The sequence below is a fragment of the Microtus oregoni genome, unplaced genomic scaffold, assembly GCF_018167655.1.
Source record: "Microtus oregoni isolate MIOR12 unplaced genomic scaffold, Mior012 000139F_ref0000186, whole genome shotgun sequence".
Lineage (NCBI taxonomy): Eukaryota > Metazoa > Chordata > Mammalia > Rodentia > Cricetidae > Microtus > Microtus oregoni.
In genome coordinates this window covers 154911-179310 of record NW_024544789.1, presented here as the reverse complement: position 1 = coordinate 179310, position 24400 = coordinate 154911, and the positions used below count along the sequence as shown (strand labels likewise).

Below are 24400 nucleotides of genomic sequence, written 5' to 3'. Positions count from 1 at the left end.
CACTGCCACTTCCCTTTTCTTCATCCACTGAGCCTCCTCCTTTCCCTTACCCCTCCCCTCTCTCTGTCATACCTCATAGGTGTCATAGACACCTATGTGCTGGACCAAATGAGATTCTGAAAGACTCCAGACCCTCTTGTCAGTAATGCTGCAAGTTTGTATCATTATTCCCATTTTACAAATGAGGCCACTGAGGCCCAGAGATCTCAATCATTCACTCAGCGGGAAGTGGTAGTCATGCAAGCTGTTCACACTCAGGTCCAGCTGACCCCAGAGAAGAATTCAAACCCTATGCCATGCCACCGCATCCTGAGGAGTCACAGTGTGCTCACTGAACCTGCCCTGAAATGACAGGACCCCAGGGATGAGTTGTGTTCAACATGAAAGAGCACAAGCTAGGGGTTGCACTCCATACACCATAAGAGAATGGTGACCTCCTGTGCTTTCAGTGCTAAACTAGGATCCCCTGAGTACCTTTGTGAATCCCACCAAAGCCGCTGGCCACTGAATTAATGATGGTTGGAATGTTCAAGACAGACTCTGACCTGCCCGGGGTGGATTCCATGTCATCAGCTCAGCTCCAGGCTGACTAATGTATTAGCAGTATCCAGTGTAAGAGCTTAGGACTCTGGGCCCTGGCTCCTCTCTTCTTTCATCCCTCATGGAGAACAGTAGCCTCACTACATTCTGGCCCAGGAATAGCTCTGCATATCTCTAGTGTCTGCTACCAGCCTAGCAATACAGACCTCACCGATTGCAAAAGAAATGGGGGGAGGTGAATAACAGCACTCGGCCTCAAGGAATGGCATGTTTTCTCGGTGTGGGTGGACCCCACTTCCCTTTCCAACCATGCAGACAGGCCACTTGGGCACTCAGCCAGCTGCTGGAACTTCTGGGTTCCTCCAGATGGAAGCCCAGGTGACAGATCCTGTCATATCCATGAGGGAACCTCATAGGTCAGGGACATGGTAGCTGACAGCTGTCTTCTACTCACAAGGCAGGAACACTGCTCCCGGAGCAAATCACACCCCGGAACCCCCAAATCACACTTACTGATGAGTTTTAAAGAAAAATTGTGTTGAGCCCACCTAGGACCAGGAAGAACCCAGAGGAAGAGGCCCATCACAGCTGGGATCAGATACCCAAGTTTGCAACCCAGGAAGCCTATTTACACCTGAGTGACTTGGGCAGGCTTTGGACTCCTTCCTACACATGTAGTGGTGGCTCCCTACAGGGTAGGCGACCGATGGGGAGAGTCCTCTGGCAGCACAAAACACACATCTGAACAGGGAGCAACAAGCAGTGAGGCCCAGCTTCCTCGCTGGTACCCCATCCACCCACCAGAACTGAGAGGAGATCCTCAGAAACGTGTCAGAAGCCCAGAGCATCACTCCAGTGGCCTGACTCTGACCTTGCTTCCCCAGGCAGAGGGTGTGAAAGCTGAGCCCTTCGAAAACCACTCAGCCCTGGAGATAGCAGAGCAGCTGACCCTGCTGGATCACCTTGTCTTCAAGAAGATTCCTTATGAGTAAGTGGGTGTGGCTGCCTGCCTCCTCTCCCTCCTTCTCCCTCCTCAGCACATCCCTGTCTTTGAACTCTCCAAAACTTGGAAAGAATGCTCCTCCCCTGTCTCTCTCTTTACCTGTCTCCTGTAAGCGCAGCCCCCCCCCCCACCATGTACACACTTTTCCAGGAGATTCCTCTTTCTGGGGGTGCAGAAAGAATGCATGTTTATTTGCACACAGGCATGAATGTGTATGCATATGTGTGTTTATGTGTGTTCATGTGTATGCGCATTTGTGTGTGAGTTTCGTGTGTGTGTGTGTGTGTGTACAAGCCGTAGGAACAAATTTCAGAATGACTCTTGATTTAAATGAAGCCTCGGGCCTGCTACTGTCTGTCCTGCCCTGTCTTTAGTCTCCCTGGTAATCCCTGCTTTGTCTCTCCTCATCTAATAACCAGCATTTATTTGCGAACACTGTTCATGTATGTGGCGCTCCTTAGCATTGTAAATTAAGGTAGTTTTCTTTTTTACGTTTACAGCTGAAACTAAGCATGCTCCCAACCAAGGCATTTCTCTGAATTTCCAATAATTATTACATAATTATTTTCCAACACTGCCATCAGCATGTCTAAGACCACACATCACTGGAACATTCTGTGCATTTATTTTGCTTTCCAGGGTCATATTCACAGCCCCACAGGCATGAATACAGCCTCACCTAATGACAGGGTTGGCCTGGATAATTAGGAACCCCCAGGATGTGGAAGCAGTGTTACTCCTACCTCCCGCCAGAAGCAAGACCAGGACAGATGTTCACTGGTGTCACCTCCCCATGGCTGCACCAGCCTGTGGGACTTCACCTAAGCACCTCTACTAATCACTTAGAAGCATGGGCAGTCTGTGGCTTCCCCAATAGGTTCCCTATGCCAGAACACACTGCTTGAAACTGGTTTTTGGTTCATTTATCCTCTTATGACCCACTGCTTTTGTATAGTGTTGAGAATTGAACCTGGAACCTTGTGCATGCTAAGCACACACTCTGTCAACAGAGGTTATCTATCTATCACCTCTGTTCTGAAGACCAGCCACTACCAATTGACTAAAATGTAGAAACAAGAACCATTGCAAAACCTGGTGTGCCTACCCGCTTCACAGCAATGCTCAGTCATCTCATACCTCATCCCCTTTCAGCCCCATGATGGTCCCATGAGGAAAATGTTACTGTTACACTCCCATTTCACAGATGAGTAAAGCATCCAAGACCCAGGGTACAGAGAGCTGGGCTCGAGCTCAAGGTTCCTTCCTCTCTGGGCTTCTGCCAAGGGCTGCTCACCTATAAATGATCACCTTGAAAAGCAAAGAAGTGACCCAACACTGAATGAGCAAGGCAGCGCTGATTTCATCTGCTCTGGTTTCCCTTTCCTCGCTGCAGGGAGTTCTTCGGACAGGGCTGGATGAAGGTAGAGAAAAACGAAAGAACGCCTTATATCATAAAAACCACCAAGCATTTCAATGACGTGAGTACACATGCGTGGACAGTGGCTTTCTGCCAGGCTTTCCATTGGCAGGACGGCCAAGGGGTTGAGTGGAGGGCAGGCTGGCACCACACCCTCTGCTGCACCCCACCTTCAGCTGTGTAACCAGAGCCAGCCCGCTTCGCCTCGTTCTTGGTCCCTTCAGCTGCTAATGGGTGAACATAAAAGGGCCGTGTGAAGAGTAGCTGGGAGTCCTCCAGAGCCATCAGCCAGCAATGGCTCCTGAGGAGCTTCCTCAGGCCTATGATCACCACAAGGAGCTCCTCCTAAGAGTAGGGTCATGGCAGACCAGCCACAGAAAGGATGGAAAGAAGGAAGGGTTGGACAGAAAAGACCAAAAGTGTTCTTGCTGTGTTTCTTATTTTCTTACCTCATCTCAGCCTTAGAAATAAGCAAACTGAGTCTGGAAATGGCAAACATCTTCCCTCAGATATGAACACTACTCAAAGTGTTCAAACTCTCTGACTTTCCAAAGTGTTTGCTAAGAGTTTCATCTTCATGCTGATGTAATGTCCTAACCACCACAGTGCCTTTCATGATTGGTAAGATTGCACAACAACTCAGCACTGAAGAGACTAGAGACCCTGAAGTTGCTGATAAAAAAAAGGCTAGGTTTGAGCCTAGGGCTTGAGACTGCCCCTAGGCAGGCTTGAAATGGCCCTGCATCTGGCCCATCCAGTCCCCATCTCTCAGAACTCCCTCTACCATTGACTTTCCTGATGGAGAGTGGTTAAGAGGGGACCAAACACAAAAGCAGAAAAGTGGTCCATGTGTTCAACAAAAAGGGCTTGAACTGACTCTGATCAGGACACTAAGATCAGATTGGTGCATCATACACACACACTTTCACATGCATACACATACACTCACACAGGGACATACACACAGGCATACAATGTTCCCAGGATCTCTTCTCAAAGGACTGGGAGCCAAACACGCTTCCGAGTCTTCCTAGGAAGGGTCATGGCTGCAAGGGGCCCTTGCAAAGTTCTTGAATAAAAGTAGCCTCTAATATTTTCCATAACTCTCTATGCATAGCAATCTCATTTAAAGCTTACAACACCCCCAGGAGATGAGGGCTTCTCTGACATTCAAGATCCGGAGATGCTGAGGTTCTGGAAAGGTCTGCTGATTGGCACAAGGTAGCACATGTGTTTTTCATTGCTGCATGATGGAGGATGACTATGTAAGAGAAAAAAAAATACTCCTGTGTAGACACCTATAATCCCAACATTCAGCAAAAGGGTTACAAGTTCAAGGCCAATCAAGTCTACATAGCAATGTCTTATCTCAGAAAGAAAAAAAAAATCAAGGGGGAGGGATGTAGCTTATTGCTCAGGTGCATACCCAGCACATACAGGGTCCTGAGCTGAGTCTCCAGCACTGAAAAAAAAACTCTCCCCACAATTTTCCCATATGGTGCTCCAATCTCTGCACCCAAGGGACTCATCCTCTCCTAGCCTGTGCCAGCCCCAATAGCTTTTGCACACAGCATTGTCATTTTCTGAGTTTAATCAACACAAATAAAGAGCCTTTTTATGGTCAGAAGTGGCAGCACATGATGTCACTTGTCCTGACTGCCTGGCCACAGACAGCATCACATATCAACTCCAGAAAAAAAAAAAAATGGGTCCCCCCGACAAACATCATCCAGAAGGGCCCTTGTCAGCCAGGAAGAAATGAGGAAGTTGCAGTATTTTGGTGCCAGGGAGGGAGAGGCCTTCTGACCTGGCACTCTGTGCACCCAGAAGGGCATAAGAACAAGCCAGAAACAGGGTGTGTATTCATTGGTACCGTGTGCTACTGTGGAGTGACTTTCCACCTCATTTAACCCACGACATTGACTCCATAGAGGAAGAACCTGAGGCTGAAAGCAGTTACCTGGCGCTGCCCATGTGACACGGCAGAAAAGTCCCCCTTTGAGCCCACACAGAGGCTACCCTGTGACTGTTTGGCACTTGGCATCTCTGTTCACATCCGTCATCCTATTCAGATTCAGAACGTGTGCCTCCGCGACAGAGGGTCTCTTAATCTCCGGCACAGCTCAATTTTCTGCTATCTAGCCCTTTGCCTCTAATGTCTTTATCTTGTTGATTGGCACTGGCTAGCGTCTCCAGCACTAGGATCAGACTTGGGTGAGACAGGCCTACAGCCAGAGGAGCTGCCCACCAACCGCATATGCACCGTGGTGCCTCTGTCACCCCGGCTCTCTCCAGGACAATGTGGAACAGAGATGGAGACAGTGTGCCTTGTTCTTGCGTTTTCAGGAGAAGCTTTTAATCTTCCCCTATGTAAGAGGAGACAAAGTTAGAAAAATTCCTTTCTATTCCTTGAATATCAATCATTTTTACCATGAATGTTGACTTTTTCCTTTTTAATCTTCTCTTATTTTAATGTATATGTGTGAATGCCAATAATTTTTGCCACAAGTTCATAATTTTTCTTTTTAATTTTTTATTTCTTTTTAATGCCTTTGTGTATATGCCTGAGTATATTTATGTGTGTCACGTGCATGAAGGTGCCCACAGAGGCCAGAGAGGGCATCAGATCCCCTAGATTTAATATAGATTATAGTTACAGGTGGTTGGGAGCAACATGACATGGTGTGGAGAACTGAATCCAGGTCCTTTGAGCCAGTGGCAAGTGCTTTTCACTACTGACTCATCTCTCCAACTCACACATTGACTTTCTCCGCTGTTGTTCTGCAGCTACTGAGACGGTCATGTGATCCTTCCCTTGTTTAATATGTTGCTATGGTAAATGAGAATTACATAGTTTCTTGTGTACCTCCAGTACAAACCCGAGGCAGCCACGGCATGTAAACAGCTAGGCGCCCAGTTTTTTCCTTTCTTGTGTTGTCCGTCTCTGGAACATAGCACAGCAGTGCTTTTGTAGAATAAATTATCAAGTATTTGTTTTGTTTCTCCATCCTGTAGAGGATCTCACTGACCTGGTTTTTTTCTTTTTTTTCAAAGTTGTTCTTTTCTTTTTTTACATTCTTTTTTTAAAGTTTTTTTATTCCAGCATTGTCTATATGGAGAGATGTAACTGTTTCAGTTTAATTAGTGATAGATCACACGCACACTGTCTTATGTGTTCTCATCCCCCCTAAGTTCAGTAGTTAGTTCTCCAGAAGTACATACTAAAGTTCAACGTCCCAGGCAACAACATGTTATCAGTGAGAAAACCTGTCACCAAGGCGGATAACCCAAGTTTCATGCCTGGAACCCACATGAATGTTATCCGTGGGAAAACCTGTTGCCAAGGCTGATAACCCAAGTTTCATGCCTGGAACCCACATGGGGGAAGAAGAGAACCCTTCCCTCAAGTTGTTCTCACATGCACTGTGGAGTGTCACCCACCCTCTGGCAAGCACACATACACACAAAATAATAAACAGGTGTAGGAAAGTTCACATTCAACATCCCTCCTTGGCATCCATGCCACAGCAAGTACTTTAGGGAAGGTTTCTTGGTGGTGCAGCTCTCCTTGTTTATATGTAATAGCATCTTCACACCTTTATTCTTTCAATAACTGAAGCACAATTAATAAAATCTCAGAGACAGATATTGGGGTTCAACTTGAAGACCAGAAAAGCAAAGCCGACAGTCACTGGCTCTTACTTTGACCTCAGTTTGAAAATGGCGATCCTACCTCCAGGAAACCTAAGAAAGAGATTGAGAGTGAGAGCTATCTCCTCCCGTTTAATAATCCTCTCTAGTTCTGGAATTAGGGGCATGCACCATTACTGCCTGGTTTCTATGGCAACCTCGTGTGGCTACTGAGATTAAAGATCTGTGTCGTTGTGACTACTGGGATTAAAAATGTCTGTCATTGCAGCTACTGGGATTAAAGACGTGTGTCATTGCTGCCTGGTCTGTAAGGCTGGCCAGTGTGGCTGTTTTACTTTTTCTGATCTTCAGACAAGCTTTATTTATGAAAGTACAAATGAAATGCCACTATAAATAACAAGTCATCATGTCTTTTATTCTTTAAAAGATTTTTTATAATTCATTTTTGACTAGCATACAAAGAAATGAGTTTCGTTGTGATGCTTTCATACATGTGTATTTAGCTAGTATTATACTTCATTACTTTTTATTTTAAAATATTATAGATTCAGGCAATGTGCAAGGAAGCGGATGTTTCCTGCCTTCCCAGCTCCTTGCAGTTCGAGTTCCCCAATGTCTAGGCCCCAGCTTCCTCCCTGTTAGCCACGTCACTTCTAACTCCATGTGATTTGTTTGTGTGATTGTGATTGTTGGCAGGGTGCAGGATTCCAGGAAGGTCTGGCCTACTGTATATGTGAGACCAAGTGTGTGTCCTCTTCCAGAAGGGGACACGATGGGAAGTTCCCTCAGAGCTGGGCTTGTAATACAGTTTATTCTTCCAGATGAACTTTTGAATCACTCCATTAGGTTCCAAAGCAATTTCTACTGGGTGTTTAATTGGTTTACGTTGAACTCAGAGTTATGAATACATGGTACTTATACTATTATTTGGTAATATGATCTCTTTCTCTGTTATTTAAGCCTTTTACATCCTTTGGTAACCTTTTTCTTGAAATCTTTGTCATTATATTTTTGCTTATTTGTTTTTATTTTATTTTATTGGGATAAAGTTTTACATGTAGCTCAGGCTGGCCTCAGACTTGGGCATCCTCCTGCCTCTCCCTCCCAAGTGCTGGGATTACAGGTACATGCCACCATACTCAGCTTCACTGTGTTTTTAAATTGACAATTGCCAATTTATAGGAAAATGTCTCCTCTTTATATTAAGCATTTGTTTTTAATAGTTTTCCAGTTTATTGTTTTGGGGACTCTTAACAAGAAATTGTGTCTGTAAATAATGATAATATTATCTTTACAATATTTATTCCTCTTACTTTTTTCCTGTCTTATTGCGTTGGCTTAAAGATCAGTAACTTGATTGCTTCAGAAATTATCCGAAACGAGGATATCAATGCAAGGGTGAGCACCATTGAGAAGTGGGTAGCTGTGGCTGACATATGCCGCTGCCTGCACAACTACAATGCCGTGCTGGAGATCACCTCCTCCATGAACCGCAGTGCAATCTTCCGACTCAAAAAGACATGGCTCAAAGTTTCTAAGCAGGTGCGGGCAGGAAGCTGGCACTGCTGCCAGATGGGCCTGGGCTGGGGTTGGGGGCAGGGAAACCAGAATCTCTGGGTGTGAGCAAAGGACTGAGCTGAGGACCCAGATTTCCAGGAAAATTGTGTCAGCGGGGACCAGCTATCAGGCCCCCAGATGTGGCAATGGACCTGGGGGACTTCAGTGCCTCCTTGGGCAGCTAAGACTCCACAGTGGGAGCTGTAAGACCGCGAATGTGGTAGCGGCACTCTTCTTGGTTTGGGACAAGAGTAGTGACCTCATAAAGCTCTGAAAAGGCATAAGCTGAAAATTCTTTGGGATGAAGTTCTGTACTGTAGAGCCTTGGGGGACAGCTCAAAAGGAGAGGTCTCCTTAGCAGAGCACACTCTGAGACACTTCAGCACTTCCTGGGTGAACTTGGTCAATGCCCCAACCCTGGTTTAAGTGCCTGTACGAGGATAGACAAGCCCCACCAGAGACAGGGAAACCTCGAAAGGCACCTATGATGGTCTTTCAGTGAGAGAGTCTTGCAGGACCCAGCACCGCCAAGAAGCCTGTCTGCAACACCCTAGATTTGTGCTCTGTATCCCCTTCATTTTTCCCTTCCTCGCCTGTCTCTCGTTATCTTCCCTGAGCCAGAGCAGGTAGTCGTCTTACCCACTAACAGGCATCAGCTCTGCAAATCTTCCTACACAGATAAATAGCCAGTCCAGGAAAGTTCTGGGATGCTCGTTCTTCTGTCCCTCTCTGCTCTCCAGACACTCAAGCCCCTGTGGACAGCTGAGCTGTTGAGTCTCTAGGACCACCCCCTTACACTCAGGGAGGCTGAGCCTCATCCTTATTGGCACATTGGGTGCCCGGGATTAGGGCCATGGGAGATGTCTTTAATATTAGCAACTCCGGAAAAGAATAGAAGCTGGGAGCTTTAGGGACTACCGGCCACACAGGCACATACTGTCATAAACTGAAGTCAGAGGTTGAGCAGGAAAAAAAAGAAACCTGGAAAAGCCCCTTGTTGTCTGAGTCCATACGGCTTGCCAGGATTTAGACAGGGTTATAGGAAGTCCATTCCAGTTTACTATCTTACTCCTCCCTCCTTGCACTGTTGGCTGATGGCTGCTTTCCCAGGGACCCTCCAGACTAGATCCCTGCCCTACTAGACTCTTCCTAGAATGCACAGGCTCTATTTCTTGGCCACATTCTTCGGTGTCATTCTCCTCAGGGAGTTGAGGGGGATGGGGACACACCACGGCCATTCTGAAATCTTCCATTCTCTTCCAAGAACAGTCTAAAACAAGAGCAGTCCATGTATGTGGCCTGGTCTGCAATCTAAAGCACCATTCAGAACCAGGAACCAGCAGGCCTGGTCTAATAACAGTCAAAGATGCCTCTGGCAACAACTTTAGATGGTAGACTGAATCGGCTGACTCGGCCAGCCCTCCAGATGTTTCCAGCCTGTGAAGTAGTTATTCATCTACCCTGTGCTTGGCACCGATGGATTCTGGAAGGACAAAGCCAACTTCATTATCTCTTCTCTGCAGGCAGCCCGTGGACTCTTGTGACGCACCAAGATGGCCACATTCCCTGAAACACAGTCTTGTTTTCATTGCTTTCTTCGGGGTGTCAGCCCAATTCAACAAATCATGGCATCAGATCGAGTCCGGCACTACAGGAGGGTCAAATGTACCTTGAAATTTTTTGTTCCTCTTTTCTAATTTCAGCTCCTTTACCCGTCATCTTTCAAACCATCTCTGTCCATTGGGGAGGTGTCTGGTGTGGCAGCAGCTAGGAGTGATGTGCCCGTGGTTCTTCACCCCAGGAAGTTGTATCTGTAGGGACAAAAACCTGCTCTTGACACACAACTTGTCTTTGTCCCTTTGGGAGGAAACATTCTTCATCACTCGGTGGTTTCTGTCAGATAAGCAGGAAAGGGAGGTACTTTGGAGGCCACAGAAGCATCTTTCTTCTTGACAGGGCTCCTGACACAGGTTCTTTGCTTGATCCTGGATCCCAATGCCATATCTAAAGCTTCCCCCTTTTCTTCTTGCTAGTATATCCTCATTTAGCCAGAGCACCTCAAGACCCGGGGCTAGCCCCGCAGGGAGCGTTAGAAGGTGGAAGCCTAGGTGGCCCAGCCTAGGCATGTGACCTGATTTTAAAAGTGAAACACTATGGGAAAACTCCTTGATCTCACTGTATCCTGGATTGAGTGTGGCAGCCCAAAGAGAGTCTGTGTATACAGTAGGCACGGGGCTGTGGAAGGAATCAGATTGTGCCCTTCTCAGAGCTAGAGTGCTTTTCCCCCATACATCAGAAATAGCCTACATAGGGCCAGTGAGCTGGTTTGGTAGGTAAAGTGGTGAAGTTCAACCTGAGTTCAATCCCCAGAGCCCAGAGTTCAATTCTCAGAGTAGAAAGACTCCTGAGGCATGTCATCTGACCTCTACATACACCTACAAATCACACACACACACACACAAGCACACACACACACACACACACACACACACACACACACACACAATAATCTGTATATGTGTCCACGACCTAAAAGTATGGGGACCTCTGAAGCCAGAACTATATGACTAGACCTCGTGATTTAGCTTCTGTCTCCCCAAATCCACCATAACTGAAATAGTGCTTCCCCTTAGAGAATGTCTGAGGAATAGGCCATTGCTCTTGTGCAGGCTGAGAATGGGTGAAAGAGGCTGAGGAGGACCCAGATCTGGTACTAAATCCCCACATCTGACCTGAATCCATCTTGGGTCCCTCCTCTGCAGATGAGTGGGCATGGAGAGGAGGGGAGTACCATCCTCATCCTCAGAAGGACTGGTACAGGTAGTCACCAAGATCCTGGTAGAGACTGGCCTGGCAATGTGGGCTTTCCTAGGGTGCTGAAAGCCAATTCTAAAGGAAACTTGGAGTCAGATGCTTTAGCTCAGTGTGAATTCTGTCCTGCTGCCGCACGGCTCTGACATCAGGTCAGACTGCATTTGTGCTTTGAGCAGGGTCAATTTAACACCAGTGTTCCCTCTCCTTATAGCTATGTCTTTGTCCTCTCTTCCCCCTCAGAGGGTACACAGGGAACATCCATCAGCATCAACACTTACACTGTCATCTTCTACGACTGCACACACCATGGGCTGTGACTGTGTCCCTCTAGGGACGATGAGTACTCCCGGTCTTGTGATGCCTGGCTGCCCTCAGCTCGGTTTCTCACCTGCATTCTGGATTATGAAGGCCATATCTGGAAAGGAAAAACTTTCCTCATGTCCTTCTATAAATGAGGGCACTGAGGACCTCAAAGAGACATCCCATAGACTGGACAGGGAAAGGAGCACAGAGACAGACCCAGGGCAGCATACTCCCCTGGGAATGTAGCAGTCCCTGCCAGACAAACCCAGCTGCCCATCCTCTGCCCTGCTTTCATGCAGCCCAGGTCTGGCTGATCACTTCACATACCCTTGGCCAAGGGTTTCATCCTTTCCATCCTTTCTTGGATGATCAGCTCCTCTGCCACCCTTTTCCTCAGTTCTTGACCATTGATGGTGCTCCTGGTCCATCAAAGTGAAGGTGTGAAAAAGTGATCAGATCCATTCGGTCCAGCTCGTGGGAAAATCCTAAAGGCTGACATATAGCTCGGTGGAGGACACTTGCTTCATATGTCAGAATCCCCAGGTTCAGTTCCCAGGACTGAAAAATGCAATTATGAATATAAAAATTCTAACTTAGATATTCCCTGCTCTCAGTGCAGGCTCCCTCAAGTCATCCACCAAGTCCTCATAAACCATCATTCTCAGGATGGCACCAGTCTCCAGGGTCATTACTCTCTTCGGTCCTCTAGGAGATGTGTGTAAAGAGGGGAACATAGGGCAGGGATTAAGCCTGAGTCCTAAGGAGATCACGGGTGAGACTACCAGGCACAGAAAGTCCCCAGATCCAAACGTGGCCTGGAGCCCTCAGGTCAGCATGTTGGATCACGGGCCAGAGCCTGGGGCTTGGGGCCTGGATGTGTGTTGAATGTTAGTAAATGCTTCTGGTTCCTTCTAGACGAAAGCTTTGATTGACAAACTCCAAAAGCTTGTGTCATCAGAGGGCAGATTTAAGAACCTCAGAGAAGCCCTGAAAAAGTAAGTGCTGCTTCTTCCTTGTGTGTCTGAAATTGTAGAGCATGTTACAAAGGCGTCTTCTCTCCACATCCAGTCAGAGCAGGAGGTCTGCCTGCCCCTCTGCCTGCCCGTGAGACCCATAGACTCGCCAGATCCCGGCACCGGGTCAGCCTTGCCCTCCATTCTTTACCAGGGAAATGTCAGAGCACCGATCTGTGCTTGACCAGAGTTGGTGCCAGATTTCTTGTTTCTTAAATACAATTTTCCATTTTAATATCCCAATAACTGGCATGTCAAGTCGGTTTATTTAATGTGGCTGTGTTTCTTGTTCACGAGGAGAAATAGTCATCAAAATGAGTGCGTGTGTGATTGACAGCTGCATCTTCGAATCAAAGAAATACATTTTACCGACAGTTGGTAACACAATTGCCGATGCATTGTGGGATTTCTAGGTACATTCTGGCCTCAACCCATGGGATTCTAATGACATCTGGAAGGCAGCTCTTTCCATCCTGTCTTCCTAGACAAAAGACAGAGACCTAGGGGCCATGCCAAGGTCATGTGACCATGGCATTAGAACCTGGGACTTGGCCTGAGCTGGCTTGCAAGACCAGTACTTTGCTGTGTGCCTTGGGCACTGTCTTATGAGGTTCAGGTACCTCTGACAAGAAAGCCATGACTCAGATCACTTTGGCCGCACATTCATGAGATACAGGCTCTAAAAAAACAAAACTGCTTTTATTGCTTTCTTCAGGCTTCCATACTAGGCCCCACCCCCATTTGTCCCTGTCTCTCTGCTGGCTGGCTGGCTTCTCAATGGACTTTGGAGATGCTGGGTCCCTGTAGCTTTCAGGAATACTCTCCTCCCTTTCATAAGGGGCCTCTTGACCACAGCCCATAAGAGCCGCAATGGAGGTCACCACTCATAGTCACGGGACAGCCAACACCTCCAGCCCTTGACATTGGCTGGGATGCCCTGCTCACTCGTCTTCCCAGACAGCCTCTCCTGCCTCCTCTTCTTGTTTTCTTCCCACCCTACTTCTTGTCCATCCTTCACTAGCTCAGTGTGCCATCGCCTTGACCATTTCCACTTTGTTTATGTCCTCAGACAGATGTTGAACCCATCTGTGCTGTCCGGCCGTCTCTCCTCCGCCCGGGCTCTCAGGAGCCCCTGTGGACTGTGCTTGTCCGGAGCTGCCCCACTGTGCATTCACCAACTGTCCGTCTGCCTCTGGGCGTTGCTCCATCTGCCTCCTTCACACGGCTTCCTCATCCACCGCAGCCACTACTGCTACCTAACTGTCTCCGTGGCTCCCATTCTGTCTGAGTCCCTCTCCTGACTGTCTTCCCTTTCAGGTCATCTGTATGCCTGTGTAAGTGCCTCCCCTAGAACCCTCTGCTGCCTGTGGCACAGGGCAGAAGGCTTAGGGGCTTTCTGGGTACCAAGATCTTTATGTAAGGCAGATCTGCCCTGTGGAGATGGAGAACAAACCATGTCCAGTGATGCTGGGGAGTCTGTTTCACAAGAAAAGGGCCAGAAAGCAGAAGATAATTGACAACAGTCTCTAGGCAGACTGAAAGAGTAAGACCCAGTCAGAGTCTTGCCGTGGCTCCCCTGTGAGGGTCTTCAACTGTTTCAGTTGTCCCTGGAATCTTTTTCAGCCTGTTGTCACTGGGCTCTTAGTCTGAACTCTCCTCAGCTTTCTGGTCCTAGTGGTCTTCATCGAAAGGACACAGGCAGGGTTCACAGGGCAGTGAAGAAGATATAGAGAGTTCATTGTAGAGCTTAAGATACATGTTCAAGAGATGAGAGTGAGCGGTAGCCAAAGGGACCAGTGTAATGACCTGCACGGTTAGGTTGGCTTCGCACTTTCTAAAAGGTCTCTGGAACAGTTTCCTGAAAAGCATTTTCCTGTCCAAGTGACTGACAGGCCCATTTGGATTAATGCTGTACCATTGTTTGAGAGCAATTTTACTAGATAGTTATCTGTTGATGACCACTGATTGATGGCAGCTTAGAATGTCGTATCTTGGGCCGGGAACATAACTCAGTTGATAGAGTGCTTACATTAACTTTCAAGAGGCACAGGGTTTGATGCTCAACCCCACATAAAGTCAGGTGTGATGGTCAGATCAGCCAGGGTTATGTAGAGAGACCCACTTTCAAAAAAGCAAAAATAACAATAAAAATCTGATGTGACAGTACACACCTTTAACCCCAGCACCGGTGTGGGGAGCCAAGGGGGATGGAGACAGGAGGCCTAGTTCAAGGTCTATACCGCATTTTCCTCCAGCATGGCAGGAGTGTCAAGTAGTCTGAGGAACAGTTCCTCTAGTATCTCTGTGCTGAGAGGAAGTTACAGACCACTATCTCGAGCATCCCCTAAAGATGCAGAAGGGAGGATAATGGTGGCTCACTCCATCACCAACCCCAATTCCCCTGCACCCTCCCAAGGCACCAGAAAAGCTGCTATAGTACAGGTTACAAATGCCTGCTCAGAGCCACACATCAGAGGCCTGGTCCATCACACTAGGGTCTCATCTCTTGTAACCATAGACCCTAAGAATCACCCACCCTTCCCCAGAAGGCACTTCCAGGAAGGTGGCCCCTAAACTTAGGTGGTAAGAGGACAGGTGTTAGAGAGGCTACACTGTATGACTGCTGGAACCTGGGTGGGGGTGGCCCAGCCTTCCCAGAAGTTCCTGAGCACAGAGTAACGGTGGGGAGGGGGGATTAGTGACCTGGCATAAGGCTGGGAACAGCTGGGGAGCTCCATTGCACAGACATCAGAGAAGCAAAGAAAGGCATTCTGGGTCACAGAAGGAGGAGACACAAGTAAGATTCCCTTTCCCCAGCCTGTGTGAGGGTTCAAGCAACTCCACACTATCCCACCCTCCAGCCTGGCTAGCAGTCTAAGTCTGGATGTGCCCTATGAGTCTCCGTAACTAGAAATCCCGTTGCCTCTAGACAGGCAGAATGTGCATGCAGGGTGTTCTGTTCTTAGCAAAAGTTCCTTTCCTTAAGTGAAAAAATTTTGTGGATGCCATTTGTTTCCAAGTTGTGACCCACCCTGTGTTCCTTACCTGGGGATGTACCTCACTGACTTGGCCTTCATCGAGGAGGGGACACCCAATTACACAGAGGACGGCCTGGTCAACTTCTCCAAGATGAGGATGGTATGTTTCCCTGGGTAGACGGGGCACAACTCCAGACTGAACCACCCAGACCCCGCCCCAGCACAGCCTGTTCTGCCTGCCCCTGTTCCAGGTTCATCCCGTGGAAGGTCTCCAGTAACAACCATGACTGACACTAATGGCATTAGCCCTGTGTCCCCTGCCTTTCCCACTTTAGCCCAGCACCCCTCCCTACAGGGGAGGATGGGCAAAATCAAGAGACCAGCTCAAGGCTCCCACGCAAGTTAAAAGAAGAGCTGGTTCTGAATGCTGGGTCTGACCCCAGAGCCCACAGCTTTCCTCACAGCCCACACTTTAATGTTCGTTCGCAGAAATGCTTGTTTAACATAACTAAAGAAAAATCATTCTGTAACAACACCTAAGAGAGCAAGTTTCAAATCTGCTCCTAAAGATTCAGAACATAGGATAGGGATAGGAGGACTCAAGGAGACCACTCTGAGCAGGCACAAGACTTATGGTTATCCATTTCTCTTACTCACCCCCCAGAGAGCCTCTCTTTGCACCCACTCTGTAAAATGGGCTTGCACATTAATAAAAAGCAAGTCTTTCCAACGTAAACGAGAAGCTCCATCTTGGTGATGGAGGGAAGTTCTTATGTTTCGCCTCCAGGCACGCACACATTAGACACCCACAAGCCTTTCACTTTGACTGGCAGCTAGGGTTTGGTTGTAGCGGTGTTGGGAAGCCTTTGACCCTGCCTGAAAGAGTTCTCTTCATCAAGCATGGGTATGTGCTCAGTGTGCGTGTACGCGCACACGCGCACACACACGCACATACACACATACACACACCATGCACACATACACATTATCACAGATATCCCAACGGACAGGTTTCACCTCAGAAGCGGGGGCTGGCGTAAAGAAAGCCAGTGGAGTTTTTCAGGAGGGAGTGTGACTTCAGACATAGCTACCGATGACCCTTTTCATCGACAAGGCAGCATGAGAGAGCAGACTATTCTAAAACACCCCTGCCTTCCCGCAGATCTCCCATATTATCCGAGAAATTCGCCAATTTCAACAGACTGCCTACAAAATCGAACACCAGGCAAAGGTAAGAGGGCAACACTTGGGGTCTCTCCTCTCCTTCACAGTGCTGCTGTCTGCACAGGCTTCTGCTCTTTCCTGGAACACCTCTTCTCATGCCTTCCAGGATCCTAATGGTCCAGCATAAAATGTCATACCCTTACAGAAACCACACCCCGTTCCTCTTCCCTGGCCAGAGGCAAGCTGGTCCTTGCTTGTGATTCTTGCCTGATTTGACATCTCACAGGGTGTCTAGAACAATGTCTGCTCTTTCACAGGGCTAGAGACAGGGCTCTAAACATCCCCAATGCTTGGTTGGTTAGCTGTGGCTTTGCTTAGTTTGTGTTTTATAGGGTGTGTGTGTGTGTGTGTGTGTGTGTGTGTGTGTGTGTGTGTTCGGATACACATGTACCACAGAGCCTAAGGAAGTAAGAGCACAACGTGTAGAAGTCAGTTTTCTCCTGCCAGGCACTGAATTTAGATCCCCAGCCTTGGCCGCAAGTGCTTTACCAGCTGAGCCATCTTGCTGGTTCATGATTGATATTTTCCAAAATCTCATATAGCCCAGGCTAGTCTCAGACTCACTATGTAGCCAAAGACGACCTTGAACTTGTCATCTTTCAGCCATTTTCCAGGGGCTGGGAACACAAGCTTGCACCTCCACGCTCCTGTTCTTTGGTGCTTGAGATCAAACCAGCACTTTGCAGATGGTAGGCAGGAAACCGAGCCATAGCCCAGCCGCAAATGCTGCTAGTTTTGAAAAGCACTGTACCTCAAAGACCACAGGTTTTCCTCCCAAAGATGAGGGTATCCTGCTTCTCAAGTCTGTATCTGGCCAGTTCATAAACACCACACATTTTTCTCCACCGCAGTATCACCTGCTATCCCCTGCTCAGCATCACCTTGTTTTCCTTGGTGTCTGCAGCCACTCCTTTCGGAGACAGACTAGCCTCATTCCCGCTTAAAGCTGCAGGAAACCCATTCCTCTCACTAATCCTTTATGTGGATGGACATCTACCTCACTCTAGTCTTTCTCTGCTACAAATCAAGCCCAAAGAAATAGCTTGTGTTGGAGCTGGGGATGTGACTCAGATGTTGACGTACTTGCCTAGCATGTGAGGTGCCCTGGGTTCAATTCCCAGCATAAAACCAGGCATAGTGGTCCGGGCCTGAAACCCCAGCGCTTGAGAGGTAAAAGTAGAAAAATCAGAAGTTGCAGGTCATTCTCAGTTACATAGCAAATTTGGGACCAGCCTGGACTACCTGAAACCTTGTCTCAAAAAAAAAAAAATGGTTGCTGGATATGGTGATGGACACCTTTAATCCCAGCACTTGGGAGGCAGAGGCAGGTGAATCTCTGAGTTCAAGGCCAACCTGGTCTACATAGTGAGTTCCAGGACAGCCAGAGCTACATAAAAGAGAGACCCTGTCTCAAAAAAACAACAAAAGTTAATTCTGTGCCATGTTCTGTTCTGCCACGTTGAGAAGATCCGTGAATAATTACCTGGGCCACTTGTATGTTGCTCTTTGTCCACCCAATAGTCACACATTCACTGAATGAGTTCTGTGCTCCCAGCTCTCTCAAGCCACAAGGCACAGTGTACAAAATAGATAGGCCCTTGGTCCTCATGAGCATGTACTCTGCAGGGAAATAGACAAAGAAGTAAAAACCACAGTACAACAGCACACTCAGTGATGGAAAGCTTGCTTAGCATGATTGAGACCGTGAGGTTCAAACCCCACATAGTGCAACGAAAAGAAAAACTAAATGAAACACACGCACACACACAGTATTACTCTAGGTTAAAGGAGACTAAAACACATGACATCTAAATTCAGTGTATGAAGGTTGATTAGACCCCAGGTTTAAAAACGCTATGGGGGCTAGCAAGGTGGCTAAGCACGCCTAACAACCCAGTTTGATCCCCAGAACCCACAAAGAAAGAACTGACTCTCAAAACTGTCCTCTGATTTCTACATGCACCCCACAGCACATGAATGCCCCCACACACACAACACATATACACCCATAATAATAATAATATAAAAATATTTGAAAGGCACTCGAAATTTAAATATGACTTGTATATTGGATAACACTAGTCTCCAGCGCATGAGCGCAGGCACACACACACACACACACCAGCCCAAAAATGTCTGTGTAGTCTGTCAGTTACTTTTATTTATTTTTTTTTTATTGAAGACAAGATCTCCTATGAAGTCCTGGCTGGCCAGGAGCTCAATATGTAGACTCAATATGTACACTAGCCTGGCCTTGAACTCAAAGAGCTTGACCTTCCTCTGCCTCCCACCATATTTAGCACTTTTTAAAAAGTGTCTCCTGAGAGCCAGGATTGCCTTCGTGGCAAGAACTCTACCAACTGAGCTATATCCCCAGCCACACATCATTGAGAGGGGGGGAGGGGAGGGGAGGGAAGAGGAGGGGAGGGAAAGGGAGGGGAGGAGGAGGAAGAGGAGGAGGAGGAAGAGGAAGAGGAAGAAGAAGAAGAAGAAGAAGAAGAAGAAGAAGAAGAAGAAGAAGGAAGAAAGAAGACATAACTATCCACTTAAATTTAGCAGTGTTGGAGGATCTTTGTTAGTGCATCACACACTATATCTAAAAAGCACTATATTGCTAACATGGCCCCTGGAAAGTCCCAGAAGTTCCCAACAAAATATCAGGGCTCTTTTCTGTCTCCTGCCGCTACTCTAACCTTCTCTCAAGCTCTGATGTCCAAGATGTATGAACACCACTGCTCCTCCAACTCCTTGAGTGGCTCGGCCTGATGGATTTGTCAGCAGTCTCCAGCTCAAGAAAAACAGGGAAATGAACTTTATGCTCCCCTGGAAAGGCCTGGTCAGTCTGCTTTGGGAGCTGAGTGCATTGATATAGTCCAGAGAGAACCCTTTCTATGGAGCTACCGGCTAGGGCTAAAAGTCTAGTTCATTTCCTACAGTCATAGGTCACCATGTCTTTACCTGCAGGGCTGGGTGAACCTAGACTCTGACATCTGAGATCATCTTCCTAGAGGTACAGGGTGTGAGCTGTCAATCAGAAATAGCAATAATTTCATCTGTTCCTGTCAATCAGCATCCAGCTGCTTCTGACCTTCCTGGAGACAGAGTCAATTCCCCAAGGCCACAGGCTTCATCTCCCCTCAGCAGCTACCACTGGACTGTCAAGCACAGAACACAGGTGTCATTTCTTTCCCTTCTTGCTCTTGGTTTCTGTGGAGAAAGACACATTTGGCTCCAGATTGACAAACACATGAACCTTGGGTCCAGAGAATTTTTGTAAGGTCAGAGCTCTGGCCTCTCATTGAGTGTGCAGGAACTCAGCAAAGGACTGAGACTCAAGAGGAGACTGGACAGTCAGGAGGAAAGACAACGACATTTCTCAGTTTTTCATACTAACATTTATGTCAGACTCAGCCATGGGGAGCCTACGCGGACCCTTCCCCATGACAGCCCTGCTGGATGTAAACATGTACACCTGACGATTCTGGAGAACTCTTCAACCTGAAACACTGAAGGAAGTGTTAACACCCACGCACCGCCGCTTAGATTAAACAATGGACCTTTTCAGGGAGTTGTTTGCTTTGTTCAAGTCCAAAACATTTCCTCAAGAGATCAGATAAAGAAAAAGAAAGAAAGAAAGAAAGAAGAAAAGCAGTCAAGAGCAATGTTTCCCACATGTGATTTACAACTATTAAGATGTTTATTAAGAGAATACAGGAACTGTGGCTATAACTCCATAATTCTAACCCCAGCAACACCCACAAAGTAAATCTTCAAACAAAATTTAAATAGAAAAGTTATATTAAAATAAAGCACAGCCAAATATGATGGAGCCAGCACTTGAGAAGCTGAGGCAGGGGATCCTGAGTTTGAGGCTAGAGTTAGCCTTGTCACATAGCAAGACCCTTGTGGGTGGGAGACCAAAACACTATTTCTCATAGGTGTATGTCCTGAACCTACAAAAGCATTTGGCTCCCCCAGGCATGGTGCTATACATTTGCAGTTCTCATATTTTGCAAATTAAAACAGAAGGATGGTTTCAAGTTCAAGGCTAACCTAGGCTACATAGTGACTTCTAGACCAGTCTTTGGCTATAGACTAAGACCCTATCTCAAAAAAAAGCAAAAGAGAAGAAAAATTCTTGCAAGAAACGCAGTGTCCGCAGGCTGGGACATCCCGTAATTCTATTGTTTCTTTCTCTCATTTCAGGTAACTCAGTACTTACTGGATCAATCTTTTGTAATGGACGAAGAAAGTCTCTATGAGTCTTCTCTCCGAATAGAACCAAAACTCCCCACCTGAAGCTGCCCCCAACCTGCCCCAGCTACCTTGTGGACACCTGCTATATGATATTGTACATAATCGTTTGGTTCCTCTGGATTTCTTCTTCACTATGTGCTTCTCCGAGAATACAAATCTTTTCTTGTTCTTAGATTCCTGTAGAACGGAATATGAATTTCTGCCCTGTCTCAGACTTTGCCCCGCCCCCTGCGGAGCCTGTTCCTTCAAACAGCTGTACACCCTGTCAGCTCTCCCAGGCCCTCACTCCAATCAGAAGAAGAGACAGAATCCACGTGACACAAGTCTCAAACTCCAGCCCTGCTTTGTCCCTCCCAGCGCAGGCCCCCAGGTTAGCTCAGGCCACCCAGGCATCCTCTCCAGCATGTTCCATGTAGTTGTTATAACTGGGTGGGGGGAGGGGGAGGTGGGAGGGGGAAGCCATACCTGCAAGTCCAGTCCTTGACACCCCTTCCTGCTGATGGTGATGCCCCTTTCCAAAGCAGCTTCTTCAGCCAAAACCGCAGGTCTCAACAGTCCCCATCTGTCAAATCTCAGTAAAGCTGGCTGGAAGGGAGTCCTGTCAACTGAGAACCACGCCCCTTGCACCAAATGCCACCACTTCTGGCACCATGCTGCCCTCTGCTCTAGGATTAACACCAGATAGCATGAAAAGCAGGCTCAGCAGAAGTGGACACAACCCTGGAACTTCTCTAGGAAAATGGAATCACTCCACCAAGTCATGGTGACTCTGGCCGACCTCTGCCCAGCCTCTGCTGGAAGTCAGGAACACAACAAACATCACTTCTCCTCTTTCAGCTGCCTGACAGTCACTACAAGCTTATGTTGAGATGCCCTGAGTCTGTATACTTTGTGGTAATTAGTCCCATGACGTAGAATTAGGAAATCAATAACCGAGTGTTTTTATTGCATATACTGTAGTCCTGTCTAAATGCCTTCTAGCAGGAATATAGTGAGGTAGTGCTTATTCTGTGAATATTACCATGATTTTTTTTACATTGTACAGTAGAGAGAACACTCAGAATTGGCAGGCATGCTCCATTACAGCAGACAGACAACTTTTGCTGTAAGCAATACCTAGTGGTATGAGAATTCTATTTCAAGCCCTAAAATATTTCAACTTACAGCTTGTTTGGGAAAAATTTCCATTTTTGTAAAAATATATGTTTCCTGATTACCTCTTGCTAATAAATCTATTCTATCTCAGGGTGAACAGTGCATTTTGATGGGTTTCATTTGTTCCCACAAGAACTGGATACTGGATGAAAGTTGCTCCTTACCAGTCCCTGGGCTGGCAGAGAACTCTCAAGTGGCAGTGACATCATCCTTGCTTTGGTCTGATGAGGTTGATTGCTTCCATCCCCCACTGTACCCAAAACCAATCACTCAGAAAAGGAATGGTCTAAAACTATTTGCATTACTTCCCCCAGTTCTGTGGGTTTAGTGGGCCCCACCAGCAGCCCTTGCTTAGGGACTCTTGTGAGACTGCAATCAACCGTACAGGAGCAAGGGCTGGAGTCCTGTGAAGGTGCCACTTGCCGATACCCAAGATGGTGGTCTTACACAGCTGGAAGCTGATGTTTTCCAGGTGCTCTAGGACTGTCAACAGCATCATTCACAGTAGCATCTTTATGTGACTAGGGTGTCTTGCTGTGTCCAGGAGTGACCACTCCAGGTCTCAGGAAAAAATACACAAGGGCTTCTTCCAAACCAGCCTCAGAATATTCTACAACATTCTACATGTCAAGCATGAGGAGAGAGGGTTTCTGTTCTTCTCAATGGGAAAGGGAAGGGAAGAAATGTGGAGCCATTTTCTGATGACTAGAGAAACAGGCACAGGTGCAGAAAGTACCTTGGGGATGCCAAGGAATATAGTGATAAGAGCGGCGGGGCTGCATCCCCAGTACCCCGGCTGCCTGGCTAGCTTATGCCCCAAAATAACAACACACAAACTGTATTCATTTAAACACTGCTTGGCCCATTTCTATCTAGCCTCTTCTAGGCTAACTCTCGCACCTGGACTAGCCCATTTCTAATAAGGTATGTAGCACCCCAAGGTGCGCTTACCGGGAAGATTCTAGCCTACGTCCATCCTGGGTTGGAGCTTCATCCCGTGTCTGCCTGGGAGAGCGGAGCATGGCGTCTCTGTCTGAGGCATCTGCCCTCGAGAGGAGAGCTGTCGAGTCTGAGCTCACTTCCTCTTCCTCCCAGCATTCTGTTCTGTTTACTCCACCCACATATGTTCTAAGCTATGAGCCCAAGCAGTTTGTTTATTACTTAACCAATGAAATCAACAGATTGATATGACACTCCCACATCAAAGGAAAGGTGACCAGTGCGATGGGATGAAAGTGAGGAGAGGAAGAGACCTCCACAAGAGTGAACACCAAGACTGAGAGAAGACGATCTGCCAGGCAGATAGGGTGGGGAGGAGTGTGCCATGCGGAGGGAGGGGCATGCAAAAAGACCCAGATGCGGGAAAGAGTTAGAATGTCTGTGAGATGCTAGCATGAATGAGCAGGGTGTTCAAGAAATGGAGATACGCTGGAGGAAATCAAACCATGGGAGACCTGGAAGAGGCCAGGCAAAATGGCTCAGTCAGTAAAGGCTGCTCTTGCTGCCCAGCCTGACAACCAGAGTTCAATCCCTGAGACTCTCATGATGGAAGGAGAGAACTGAATTGTGCAAGCTGTCCTTTGACCGCCACATGAACATTGTGTCACATGCACACACACACACACACACACACACACACACACGCAAATGGAAATCCAGAGCAAAGGATTCCAAAGGGCAGAGCACTCAAGGCTTGGGAGATACCTGCACACACAGCACTGTCCAAAGCATCCAGGGATAGCAGAGGAAGATGAGCAGACCAGCAAATGGAAACGGCCTGAGCACTGTCCACAAGAGGAGGTAGCTGGTCACCACTTAGGTGTTTCGCTGTGAGTCGTGGGCTCAAGTCCCACCTCAGATGTCTCCTCACTGTCACCCATAACCACCACCACCAGTCACAGGTAGGGGGCCTCCTGTGAGGTGTGGCCTACTTCTGGTGCTTCCTGGGACCACCTTCCCCGGGACATGAAGCCAGCTGGCTCTCTAATTGCTCTTCAGTTCCTGCCATTCATGGTGAGGCTAAAGGAAGGGTGTAGTGTGGAGTGTGGCAAGCTGCAGCCTGGCTCCCGCACGGCTAGCTTTAAACCCGAAATAACAACACACAAATTGTATTCTTTTAAACACTGCTTGGCCCATTAGCTCTAGCCTCTAACTGGTTAGCTCTCACATCTTGATTAACCCATTTCTAATAATCTGTGTAGCACCACGAGGTCGTGGCTTACCAGGAAGGATTCTAACCTGCTTCCATCTCAGAGAAAAGAGCTATGGTGACTGCCTCACTTCCCTTCTTCCCAGCATTCTATTTTGTCTACTCCGCCTATCTAAGCTGCTGTCCTATCAAAGGCCAAGCAATTTCTTTATTAATTAACCAATGAAAGCAACAAATAGGCAGATGACCCACCTACATCATTTCCCCTTTTTCTGTTTAAAAAAAAGAAAGGCTTTCAATTTAACATAGTAAAATTACATATAACAAAACAGTTATCAA

The 24400-nt window shown here is 47.4% G+C and overlaps 1 protein-coding gene across 1 annotated transcript in view; it reads left to right on the top strand.

The window, feature by feature from the left end:
• Rasgrf1 (Ras protein specific guanine nucleotide releasing factor 1) overlaps positions 1-21999 on the top strand; it is a 108681-nt gene extending 86682 nt beyond the window's left edge. The window contains exons 23-29 of the mRNA XM_041646654.1: positions 1425-1528; positions 2937-3021; positions 7956-8153; positions 12201-12280; positions 15319-15436; positions 16439-16507; positions 20707-21999. Coding sequence (XP_041502588.1) covers positions 1425-1528; positions 2937-3021; positions 7956-8153; positions 12201-12280; positions 15319-15436; positions 16439-16507; positions 20707-20799 — 747 coding nt within the window. The 3' untranslated portion in view covers positions 20800-21999. The remainder of the gene's footprint in view (positions 1-1424; positions 1529-2936; positions 3022-7955; positions 8154-12200; positions 12281-15318; positions 15437-16438; positions 16508-20706) is intronic.
• Positions 22000-24400: the final 2401 nt, after the last annotated feature.